The sequence below is a fragment of the Pleurodeles waltl genome, chromosome 3_1, assembly GCF_031143425.1.
Source record: "Pleurodeles waltl isolate 20211129_DDA chromosome 3_1, aPleWal1.hap1.20221129, whole genome shotgun sequence".
Lineage (NCBI taxonomy): Eukaryota > Metazoa > Chordata > Amphibia > Caudata > Salamandridae > Pleurodeles > Pleurodeles waltl.
The window spans coordinates 1,402,606,264-1,402,619,506 of NC_090440.1; the positions used below are offsets into that span (position 1 = coordinate 1,402,606,264).

The 13,243-nt window shown below is 46.9% G+C and overlaps 1 protein-coding gene across 1 annotated transcript in view; it reads left to right on the forward strand.

The window, feature by feature from the left end:
- Positions 1 to 342: 342 nt before the first annotated feature.
- Positions 343 to 13,243, forward strand: part of LOC138285245 (NXPE family member 1-like) — a 394,657-nt gene continuing 381,756 nt past the window's right edge. Inside the window, exon 1 of the mRNA XM_069224939.1 lies at positions 343 to 506. Coding sequence (XP_069081040.1) covers positions 426 to 506 — 81 coding nt within the window. The 5' untranslated portion in view covers positions 343 to 425. The remainder of the gene's footprint in view (positions 507 to 13,243) is intronic.

The following is a 13,243-nucleotide window of genomic DNA, read 5'->3' on the forward strand; positions in this document are numbered from 1 at the left end:
ATCGACACCGACATTCGAATTTTGCTCCGGAGTTCTGCATTTCCGGCGGTGTTGCCACATACCCTGCACCACAGGTGAACCCGGGAAAATGTGGGGAAAACGCTATCACGGTGTCTCTTCAACGCCTCTCCACAATTGAGAGTTCGGTAGCTAAAAACTGCACCTTAGAATTATCCTTCCTCGTCATTACATTACAGAGCACCTTCGTGTGAATCCACAGTCGAACTGTGTTTCACCCAAACACGCACGGAGCGCACACATTACTGGGCGTGTGTGTGTGTTTTTTTTTTTAAAGAACTCCACCTCTCCCGTTGCACCTGAGCTCACCTGAAGACAGGTCAGACTCGGGAGTTTTTCATTTTGGGTAACTGGTGCTGTCCTCTCCCCGCTCTCTAGCTGGATATTGATGTTCGTTTTTCAGAAGCATGAAGTATGAGAAGGTGGTGGTCGGGCTGCTGTTGATCTTTGCCTCATTGATTTTTCTCGTTCAGCAGAACTACGTAAAGGTACGGTCCGCTGCTGCTTTTCTGCACTTAGTCGATGACGAAACACCATTTTGGGCTGGGGTCCGAAGAACATAGTGAAGAGATATCCGGCGACCGAGAGCGCAAAGAGTTGTGCCAGCCTATCACGAGGACCTGTGTCCCTGAGGTGGGGCAAAAGGAGATGAGCCCCAAACCAAAAATAGTCCTGTATTTACATGACGAGTTCGAGGCCCACGCGGGGCAAAGCATTAGGGCATAACGTCTCTTCTGGGCGCTGCACACAAGGGGACCTAAGGAACACAAGAGCTCAGAGGCAGAATAAAACAAGCACTGACAAAGCCAATATGTCTTGGCAATCTGAGAGCTATTGACCTTGTCAATGTTGCTATCTTCTCGCCATGAGTTACAGGGTGGCATAATCTGGTTTTCAAACTTTTTAATGCGCCCCCCAGTGAATTGTTTTTTCTCACTTTTATTGTTTTCAATTGGCAATGTTTAAATGTCTAAACTTATTTAAACATTGCAGTTTTAAGTTCTGTTACTGTTTTTAAAACGGAATCAAATACATAATGCCAAAACATACTGTTCTGGTCAGGCAGGCCTTACTAATGTGTAAAAGTATTACAGTGTGATTATTAGGAGTGGGGTTGGGGGTTTTGAAGAGTATTTGGAGTCCCTTTCACTTTGACATATACTCCCAGGTTGGATATAAATGACAAAACATGATAGGGATGGCCCATTTCAGAGCGGTTTGCTTTTGCTCATTTTTTTCATCTTAAAACAAAGCCTTGTTACCAGCTTAACCCCTTCGCTGCCCTGCCTTTTCCCCCTCCTGTGCCAGGCCTTTTTTTGCCTATTTGGGGCAGTTCGCGCTTAGGCCCTCATAACTTTTTGTCCACATAAGCTAACCAAGCCAAATTTACGTCCTTATTTTCCAACATCCTAGGGATTCTAGAGGTACCCAGACTTTGTGGGTTCCCCAGAAGGAGGCCAAGAAATTAGCCAAAATACAGTGAAAATTTAGTTTTTTTCAAAACAATTGGAAAAAGTGGCTGCAGAAGAAGTCTTGTGGTTTTTCCCCTGAAAATGGCATCAACAAAGGGTTTGCGGTGCTAAACTCAGCAGCTTCCCAGCTTTCAGGAACAGGCAGACTTGAATCAGAAAACCCAATTTTGCAACACAATTTTGGCATTTTACTGGGACATACCCCATTTTTGCAATTTTTTGTGCTTTCAGCCTCCTTCCAGTCAGTGACAGAAATGGGCATGAAACCAATGCTGTATCCCAGAAACCTAAACATTTCTGAAAAGTAGACAAAATTCTGAATTCAGCAAGGGGTCATTTGTGTAGATCCTACAAGGGTTTCCTACAGAAAATAACAACTGAAAAAGAAAAATATTGAAATTGAGGTGAAAAAAACATCAATTTTTCTCTACGTTTTACTCTGTAACTTTTCCCTGCAATGTCAGATTATCGAAAAAAGCAATATACCGTTACGTCTGCTGGACTCCTCTGGTTGTGGGGATATATAGGGCTTGTAGGTTCATCAAGAACCCGAGGAACCCAGAGCCAATAAATGAGCTGCACCCTGCAGTGCGTTTTCATTCTATACCGGGTATACAGCAATTCATTTGCTGAAATATAAAGAGTAAAAAATAGCTATCAAGAAAACCTTTGTTTTTCCAAAAAGGGCACAAGATAAGGTGTTGAGGAGCAGTGGTTATTTGCACATCTCTGAATTCTGGGGTGACCATACTAGCATGTGAATTACAGGGCATTTCTCAAATAGATGTCTTTTTTCCACACTCTCCTATATTTGGAAGGAAAAAATGTAGAGAAAGACATGGGGCAATAACACTTGTTTAGCTAATCTATGTTCCCCCAAGTCTCCCGATAAAAATGATACCTCACTTGTGTGGGTAGGCCTAGCGCCCATGACAGGAAACACCCCAAAGCGCAACGTGGACACATTCAATTTTTTGAAAGAAAACAGGGGTGTTTTTTGCAAAGTGCCTACCTGTAGATTTTGGCCTCTGGCTCAGCCGGCACATAGGGAAACCTACCAAACCTGTGCATTTCTGAAAACTAGAGACCTAGGGGAATCCAAGATGGGGTGACTTGTGGGGCTCGGAGCAGGTTCTGTTACCCAGAATCCTTTGCAAACCTCAAAATTTGGCTAAAAAAACACATGTTCCTCACATTTCTGTGGCAGAAAGTTCTGGAATCTGAGAGGAGCCACAAATTTCCTTCCACCCAGCGTTCCCCCAAGTCTCCCGATAAAAATTATACCTCACTTGTGTGGGTAGGCCTAGCGCCCGCGACTGGAAACGCCCCAAAGCGCAACGTGGACACATCAAATTTTTTGAAAGAAAACAGAGGTGTTTTTTGCAAAGTGCCTACCTGTAGATTTTGGCCTCTAGCTCAGCCGGCACCTAGGGAAACCTACCAAACCTGTGCATTTCTGAAAACTAGAGATCTAGGGGAATCCAAGATGGGGTGACTTGTGGGGCTCGGACCAGGTTCTGTTACCCAGAATCCTTTGCAAACCTCAAAATTTGGCTAAAAAAACACATGTTCCTCACATTTCTGTGGCAGAAAGTTCTGGAATCTGAGAGGAGCCACAAATTTCCTTCCACCCAGCGTTCCCCCAAGTCTCCCGATAAAAATTATACCTCACTTGTGTGGGTAGGCCTAGCGCCCGTGACAGGAAGCGCCCCAAAGCGCAACGTGGACACATCCAAATTTTTGAAAGAAAACAGAGGTGTTTTTTGCAAAGTGCCTACCTGTAGATTTTGGCCTCTAGCTCAGTCGGCACCTAGGGAAACCTACCAAACCTGTGCATTTCTGAAAACTAGAGACCTAGGGGAATCCAAGATGGGGTGACTTGTGGGGCTCGGACCAGGTTCTGTTACCCAGAATCCTTTGCAAACCTCAAAATTTGGCTAAAAAAACACATGTTCCTCACATTTCTGTGCCAGAAAGTTCTGGAATCTGAGAGGAGCCACAAATTTCCTTCCACCCAGCGTTCCCCCAAGTCTCCCGATAAAAATGATACCTCACTTGTGTGGGTAGGCCTAGCGCCCGTGACAGGAAACGCCCCAAAGCGCAACGTGGACACATCCACATTTTTGAAAGAAAACAGAGGTGTTTTTTGCAAAGTGCCTACCTGTAGATTTTGGCCTCTAGCTCAGTCGGCACCTAAGGAAACCTACCAAACCTGTGCGTTTCTGAAAACTAGAGACCTAGGGGAATCCAAGATGGGGTGACTTGTGGGGCTCGGACCAGGTTCTGTTACCCAGAATCATTTGCAAACCTCAAAATTTGGCTAAAAAAACACGTTCCTCACATTTCTGTGGCAGAAAGTTCTGGAATCTGAGAGGAGCCACAAATTTCCTTCCACCCAGCGTTCCCACAAGTCTCCCGATAACAATGATACCTCACTTGTGTGGGTAGACCTAGCGCCCGCGTCAGGAAATGCCCCAAAGCGCAACGTGGACACATCCAAATTTTTGAAAGAAAACAGAGGTGTTTTTTGCAAAGTGCCTACCTGTAGATTTTGGCCTCTAGCTCAGCCGGCACCTAGGGAAACCTACCAAACCTGTGCATTTCTGAAAACTAGAGAACTAGGGGAATCCAAGATGGGGTGACTTGTGGGGCTCGAACCAGGTTCTGTTACCCAGAATCCTTTGCAAACCTCAAAATTTGGCTAAAAAAACACATGTTCCTCACATTTCTGTGCCAGAAAGTTCTGGAATCTGAGAGAAGCCACAAATTTCCTTCCACCCAGCGTTCCCCCAAGTCTTCCGATAAAAATTATACCTCACTTGTGTGGGTAGGCCTAGCGCCCGTGACAGGAAACGCCCCAAAGCGCAACGTGGACACATCCAAATGTTTGAAAGAAAACAGAGGTGTTTTTTGCAAAGTGCCTACCTGTAGATTTTGGCCTCTAGCTCAGTCGGCACCTAGGGAAACGTACCAAACCTGTGCATTTCTGAAAACTAGAGACCTAGGGGAATCCAAGATGGGGTGACTTGTGGGGCTCGGACCAGGTTCTGTTACCCAGAATCCTTTGCAAACCTCAAAATTTGGCTAAAAAAACACATCTTCCTCACATTTCCGTGGCAGAAAGTTCTGGAATCTGAGAGGAGCCACAAATTTCCTTCCACCCAGCGTTCCCCCAAGTCTCCCGATAAAAATGATACCTCACAGAAATGGCCTAAAATAAATTTGCCCCCCCAGGGAGCGACCCTTGCCTAAGGGGTCGCTCCCCTTGCGTGAAATTCACGCAAAGAAAAAGCTCCCTGGTGTCTAGTGGGTTCTGCCCCCCTTGGGGGCAGATTGGCCTCATCAAAATAGGCCAAACTGCCCCCAAAGGGGGCAGAAATGGCCTAAATATAATTTCCCCCCAAGGGGAGCGACCCTTGCCTAAGGGGTCGCTCCCCACCCCAAAACAAAAGAAAAAATGTAAAAAAAAAAAAAAAAAGATCCCTGGTGCCTAGAGGTTTCTGCCCCCGTGGGGGCAGATCGGCCTAATAATAGGCCGATCTGCCCCCGGGGGGGGGCAGAAAAGCCCTTCCAGAAAAAATGCCCCCCCTGGGAGCGACCCTTGCCCAAGGGGTCGCTCCCTTATGACAATTTCAGAAAAAAAATAAAAGATCCCTGGTGTCTAGTGGGGTTTCAAAAGCCGGATTGCAAGCAATCCGGCTTTTGAAACCCTGGGAGAGACTTCAAAGGGAAGGAAATACATTTCCTTCCCTTTGAAGCCCCTCCGGGTCTCCCCCAGTGATTGAAAGAGAAATGCTTTTAATTTCTCTTTCAATCGCGCTGGAAGCTGAGCTTCCAGCGCGATGGGGGAGGCCCCTGTGACAAATCAGCGCGCTGACGTCACAGGGGGGGTCGGGGGTGGAAGGGGAATGTCTTCCCCTTCCATCCCCGCCTAGGGGTGGGAGGGGGGTGCACGGGGGCGCGCTAGCGCTCCCCCAAGTTCCCCTGTGCCTTGGACGAGGTGACCTCGTCCAAGGCACAGGGGAACTGTAGCCTTGGACGAGGTCACCTCGTCCAAGGCACAGAAGCGGTTAATGTTTATTTGGCCACATCCTGCCCCACCACCTGGGATCACTTAAGGCCTCCCAGTTTGCTCATTGGGCTGGCTCCTGACTGAATTACTGCAACATGTGATCCTCCAACTGCTATTGATCTAAACAATGCAATCGTAATTTTAGCTGGCACATTAAGGGGCATATTTGTACTCTGAGCCGGATTTGCGTAATCTTTTTTACGCAAATCTGGCACAACTTAACTCCATATTTATACTTTGGCACCAACACCATTTATTAGGGGTAGTTGCTTGTACTTATCCATGTTAAGGGGACAAGCAACTAAGGTGGCTAAATCAATAGCCCCCTCAGAGACTAACACAGCCTCTGTGGTCTCCCTAACAAGACCAACCCCAACTAAGTTACCAAAAGTGAGCCCAGCTACTCCCTTGGATTGGCTATTAGTAGGTTTGCTCCCACCAACACTGCTATTACTAGGGGCACTAGGTGTAGCCGCAGGGGTTGTAGTGGTAGGAGGCTTGGTGCTTTTCTTTGGACAACTGGGATCTGTTGTCCAATTGCCTTTTATTTTACATAAATAGCAACATGTTTTTTTTTCTTTGTTTTGATTTGAAGAGGATTTGGGCCCACCACCCCCACCAGAGTGTTTTTGTGGGCCTGATGAAGCCTCATTTTTAGATTTGTCCCCACCCTTGTCAGAAGACTTACCATCCTTCTTCTTGCCATCTTTGTCACCCCCTGTATGAACGTTTCTGTTCACCCTTGTTCTGACCCATTTGTCTGCCTTCTTTCCCAATTCTTGGGGAGAGGTCAGATCGGAGTCCACCAGGTACTGGTGCAACAAATCAGACACACAATTATTAAGAATATGCTCTCTCAGGATTAAGTTATACAGGCTTTCATAATCAGTAACTTTACTGCCATGTAACCACCCCTCCAAGGCCTTCACTGAATGGTCAACAAAGTCTACCCAGTCTTGTGAAGACTCCTTTTTGGTTTCTCTGAACTTCATCCTGTACTGTTCAGTGGTTAAGCCATAACCATCCAGGAGTGCATTGTTAAGAACTTTGAAATCATTGGCTTCACTTTCTTTTACAGTAACGAGCCTATCCCTACCCTTTGCACTGAAAGATAGCCATAGGATAGCAGCCCACTGCCTTTGAGGGACATCCTGTACAACACAGGCCCTCTCAAGTGCAGCAAACCACTTGTTAATGTCATCCCCCTCCTTGTAAGGGGGAACTATCTTGTGCAGATTCCTAGAAGCATGCTCTTTTGCAGGATGACTATTTGGAATACTGCTGCTGCCACCATGGGTTTCTAAACTCAATTTCTGTCTTTCTCTTTCTATTTCCAAGGACTGCCTATCTAAATCCAGCTGTTGCTTCTTGAGCTTCAGCCTGGATTGTTCCACTCTCAATCTATTGAGCTCCCATTTTAACACTTTGTCATCAGGGTGGGTGGGTAGGGCATGTCTTGAAACAGAAGAATGGTGAGAATGAACAGAAGGAGACCTGGCCCTAACAGATGTCACATTAACATTCTGGCCTATAGAAGTGATACTTCTACTGTGAGGGAGACAACACTATTACTGTGATGTGAATTCACATCAGTACCAGCTATGCTAGGTGGCTTGCTAGGAGGCAGGTTAGAAAGTTTCCCTCCCACATCTTTTGCTAGGGGTGCCCCAGAATCAGAATGGGAACCATCAGCCAATTTCTCACCAGAAGTGCCACCTAAGGTCTTATCTTGTTCAATGAGCATATTAACCAACAGTTGTCTTGAGGGATTCTTCCCTACCCCCAAACCTCTATCAATACAGAGACTCCTTGCTTCCTTCCAGCTAAGGTTGTCATAAACTATGCTGGACAGATCAAGAGTTTGGCCTGTACCAGACATGATAGAAAAGGTTTAAGGGATAGAAAAAGAAAGAAAACGTTTTTTAGAACTTTTTAAAGAACTGAAAAAAAAACTTTTTAAACTTTGAAAGAACTTTTTAAAACGTTTAGAGGTACTTTTCAGCACTTAGAAAAGAAGTGAGAGAAGAAAAGCAAAACTTTTTGGTTAGGTGTACATACACTGAACTTGTTTTGTATATTATTCTCTTATGAAAAGTACAATGACAAAAGTGGTAAGTAGTTGCAAAGTACTAATCCCACCGCTGCACCCAATGTAGGAGGCTGGACTGGCTTGTAGTGAGTACCAAGGGGTACTTACACCTTGCACCAGGCCCAGGTATCCCTTATTAGTGTAGAGGGGTGTCTAGCAGCTTAGGCTGATAGAAAAGGTAGCTTAGCAGAGCAGCTTAGGCTGAACTAGGAGACGAGTGAAGCTCCTACAGTACCACTAGTGTCATATGCACAATATCATAAGAAAACACAATACACAAATATACTAAAAATAAAGGTACTTTATTTTTATGACAATATGCCAAAAGTATCTCAGTGAGTACCCTCAGTATGAGGATAGCAAATATACACAAGATATATGTACACAATACCAAAATATGCAGTAATAGCAATAGAAAACAGTGCAAACAATGTATAGTCACAATAGAATGCAATGGGGGCACACAGGGATAGGTGCAACACAAACCATATACTCTAGAAGTGGAATGCGAACCACGAATGGACCCCAAACCTATGTGACCTTGTAGAGAGTCGCTGGGACTGTAAGAAAACAGTGAGGGTTAGAAAAATAGCCCACCCCAAGACCCTGAAAAGTGGGTGCAAAGTGCACCTAAGTTCCCCAAAGAGCACAGAAGTCATGATAGGGGAATTCTGCAGGAAAGACCAACACCAGCAATGCAACAACAATGGATTTCCAGACGAGGGTACCTGTGGAACAAGGGGACCAAGTCGAAAATTCACGATCAAGTCGGGAGTGGGCAGATGCCCAGGAAATGCCAGCTGTGGATGCAAAGAAGCTGCCACCGGATGGTAGAAGCTGAGGATTCTGCATGAACGACAAGGGCTAGAAACTCCCCCTTTGGAGGATGGATGTCCAATGTCGTGAAGAGTCGTGCAGAAGTGTTTTCCCGAGAAAGACCGCAAACAAGCCTTGCTAGCTGCAAGGGTCGCAGTTAGGGTTTTTGGATGCTGCTGTGGCCCAGGAGGGACCAGGATGGCACCAATTGCGTCAGGGGACAGAGGGGCCGCCCAGCAAGACAAGGAGCCCTCTCAGAAGCAGGCAGCACCCGCAGAAGTGCCGGAACAGGCACTACGAAGTGGAGTGAAACGGTGCTCACCCGAAGTTGCACAAGAGAGTCCCACGCCGCCGAACGACAACTCAGGAGGTCGTGCAATGCAGGTTGAGTGCCGTGGACCCAGGCTTGGCTGTGCACAAAGGAAATCTTCGTGGAGTGCACAGGAGCCGGAGTAGCTGCAAAACACGCGGTTCCCAGCAATGCAGTCTGGCGTGGGGAGGAAAGGACTTACCTCCACCAAACTTGGACTGAAGAGTCACTGGACTGTGGGAGTCACTTGGACAGAGTTGCTGAGTTCAAGGGACCTCGCTCGTCGTGCTGAGAGGAGACCCAGAGGACCGGTGATGCAGTTCTTTGGTGCCTGCGGTTGCAGGGGGAAGATTCCGTCGATCCACGGGAGATTTCTTCGGAGCTTCTAGTGGAGAGAGGAGGCAGACTACCCCCACAGCATGCACCACCAGGAAAAGAGTCGAGAAGGCGGCTGGATCAGCGTTACAGTGTCGCAGTAGTCGTCATTGCTACTTTGTTGCAGTTTTGCAGGCTTCCAGCGCGGTCAGCAGTCGATTCCTTGGCAGAAGGTGAAGAGAGAGATGCAGAGGAACTCTGATGAGCTCTTGCATTCGTTATCTAAAGAATTCCCCAAAGTAGAGACCCTAAATAGCCAGAAAAGAGGGTTTGGCTACTTAGGAGAGAGGATAGGCTAGCAACACCTGAAGGAGCCTATCAGAATGAGTCTCTGACTTCACCTGCTGGTCCTGGCCACCCAGAGCAGTCCAGTGTGCCAGCAGCACCTCTGTTTCCAAGATGGCAGAGGTCTGGAGCACACTGGAGGAGCTCTGGGCACCTCCCAGGGGAGGTGCAGGTCAGGGGAGTGGTCACTCCCCTTTCCTTTGTCCAGTTTCGCGCCAGAGCAGGGCTGGGGGATCCCTGAACCGGTGTAGACTGGCTTATGCAGAGATGGGCACCATCTGTGCCCATCAAGGCATTTCCAGAGGCTGGGGGAGGCTACTTCTCCCCAGCCCTGACACCTTATTCCAAAGGGAGAGGGTGTAACACCCTCTCTCTGAGGAAGTCCTTTGTTCTGCCTTCCTGGGCCAAGCCTGGCTGGACCCCAGGAGGGCAGAAACCTGTCTGAGGGGTTGGCAGCAGCAGCAGCAGCTGCAGTGAAACCCCAGGAAAGGCAGTTTGGCAGTACCCGGGTCTATAGCACAGATGGCATTGGTGGGGCAATTCCATGATCTTAGACATGTTACATGGCCATATTCGGAGTTACCATTGTGAAGCTACACATAGGTAGTGACCTAGATGTAGTGCACACGTGTAATAGTGTCCCCGCACTCACAAAGTCCGGGGAATTGGCCCTGAACAATGTGGGGGCACCTTGGCTAGTGCCAGGGTGCCCACACACTAAGTAACATAGCACCCAACCTTTACCAGGTAAAGGTTAGACATATAGGTGACTTATAAGTTACTTAAGTGCAGTGTAAAATGGATGTGAAATAACGTGGACGTTATTTCACTCAGACTGCAGTGGCAAGCCTGTGTAAGAATTGTCAGAGCTCCCTATGGGTGGCAAAAGAAATGCTGCAGCCCATAGGGATCTCCTGGAACCCCAATACCCTGGGTACCTCAGTACCATATACTAGGGAATTATAAGGGTGTTCCAGTATGCCAATGTAAATTGGTAAAATTGGTCACTAGCCTGTTAGTGACAATTTGGAAAGAAATTAGAGAGCATAACCACTGAGGTTCTGATTAGCAGAGCCTCAGTGAGACAGTTAGTCATAACACAGGTAACACATACAGGGAACACTTATGAGCACTGGGGCCCTGGCTGGTAGGGTCCCAGTGACGCATACAACTAAAACAACATATATACAGTGAAATATGGGGGTAACATGCCAGGCAAGATGGTACTTTCCTACAGACCCGTCTTGTGTCAGTTATGTAGTTTGCGTCATTTTTTGGATGCAAAAACCTACCTTGCATTAATGAGATGCAAGGTAGGCGTTCCCATGCAAAAAAAGACTTTAAGGCATTTGCACCTTATTTATCCTCCTGCGCAAAAATGACGCACGGGAGGAGGAGGGCCTTAAAAAATGGCGCTAAGCCTGTTTAGTGCCATTTTTTAACGCCTGGGTCAGGGCTGGCGTTAGGGGACCTGTGGGCTCATTTCCATCGTCTTCAACCATGGAAGCAGTCCACAGGTGCCCTTCCCTGCACCCAGGGACACCCCCTGCCACCCTCACCCATCCCTGGAGGACACCCATGGATGGGGGGGACCCATCATAAGTCCAGTTAAGTATTTTCATTTTTGTTTTTAAAGTGCCAGAGGGGGGCCTAATTTGGGACCCCTTACATGGCACTGTGCCCAGTGACCATGCCCAGGGGACATAAGTCCTCTGGGCATGGCCATTGGGGAGGGGGCATGACTCCTGTCTTTGCTAAGACAGGAGTCATGTCCATGGAGGTTGTGCATCAAAAAATGTCGCTAGTCAGTTTAGAGTCAATATTTTCGACACTAACCTGACTTGCACCATTCTGTGATGTACAACCTCATTCTTCCCTACGCATCCTCTGCCCGGTTAGTGTCTTATTTTGACACTAACCGGGCCTTAGCGCCGGCTAGCGTCATTCCTTAAATATGACGCCCTGCTGGCGCATAGGAATGGCGGTGGCTGGTGTTAAACGTTTTAATGTAAACCTGCGCTACCGCAGGTTTGCTTCAAAAAGTATAAATGTGGGCCTAAAGAGGTAATCTGATCTCCAAAGACTGAAATAGCATAATTTTCCTGCATAAAATCTTTTTTTGTGTGTTCTTCGCAAATGCACCGAAGCAGCATTCTTATAAACTGAAGCCTAACATTAATAATGTGGTGCCATTTCAAAACCATTTTATACTGACTGCATATTGGTGCACTATCAGAAAGATTTGACATTCCACATGAACCTTGCAAATGTTTTATTTTGGGAAATTAGCTAGCAACAAATCCAGCAAAGCATCTGATAGCTTTGAAAGTTTTTGTATATAACGTAAAGTAGTAAATGAATTTGTAGTGTAAAACACTGTATATATGTAGGTATTTTTCATGTAACAAACAGATGCGATATATACTTTGCTCAGCAGGACAATTCGGATTTATCAAAACGGTTCTATCATTCAAAAGTTTTTCACTAGTTAAATGTCCGGTGGGAATGACATTCCTGTTATTGGGGATTTTTTGTTGAGACATTGAAAACGTGTTTACAACTGGGTATATATTGTGCAAAACAGACTCTATTAGTATCTGGAAATACAGGCAAGGAGCAGTCGTGGCTGGTGGAGCGTGGAAGGTGTGGGGCGGTGCGCGGGAGGTGGGAATAAACATTTATTTAATAATAAAAAAACACTTACCTTGATCGCCGCCGCTGCACCGCGCCACTCCATCTGCTCCTGTGCCGCAGGTACAGGCTCTCAGCCTGCCCTGCCCCAATCCTGATGCGGCTTGGAGCAGCGTCATGATTCGCTGGGAGCCATCATCCAGGGCACTCCCTGGCAGGCAGGGAGCCTGTGCAGGCTCTCTCCAGCTCTGCAACTGTGTTGCTGGGCTGGGGAGAGCCTACTGCGCATGTGTGTTTGGCCGGCCCTAGGCTGCTGGTAAAACATACATGCGCAGTGAGGGGGAGTGCTGTGCACTCCCCCTCACTGCTCGTCAACTCTGTGGCCCCACCCCTCTACCAGAAAATGATAATAAACTCAGTTTTTTATCATTTTCTGTTAAAGGTTTTTCAGCTGCCGCTGCTGGTGGGTGGGCGACGCTCCTTCACCCTAAAGGAAGAGCCGCCCCTGGTAAGAAGAGGGAAGTATACGGTTTGCGTTTTTAAGCACTCCTTGTGGTTGCCCGCTATTCACTTGACTTTTGTATCTGCTGATGTCACTTAACTTTTGATGTATTTCAAAGTAGTACGGGTAGAAGCTTGCCCTTGGTCTTTGAATATACAGCAAACTTGATCATTTAAGAACAAGATTTACTGGTCTGTTCACAGAATGGAGCTCTCTGACGAATGTCAAAGAGGCAAAGGTGAAGGGAGCCAGTGAACTGGGACAGGAAATAGACAAAATTATAGGACTACCAGTGTTGCCAGATTTTGAAACGTCCCAAACCTACAGATATAACTGAAGCAGAGTTTTTGTACAGCAAACATCCTGTACTCACCTATTTGAAGGTGCTCTCTTCTGTAACAATGAACAAAACAAGCATTTGCAAAGCCAATAGGTCTCGCCTATACAAGAGCTTTTAGCTTTGGCAATGTGTTTTGCCAAGTTGTACACCAGTGTGATCGCTGTTCTGCATGGTTTAAAGCTAATGGCGTGGAGTGTCAGAGTGGAGTGGGAGAGTAGAGTGTTGAAGAGTGGATTTGTTGGAATGATGTAGAGTAGGAGGAGTAGAGTGTCGTAGAGTTCATTGGTTTAGTGGCAGTGTGTTGTAGAGAGGAGTAAGGTGGAATAGGGTGGA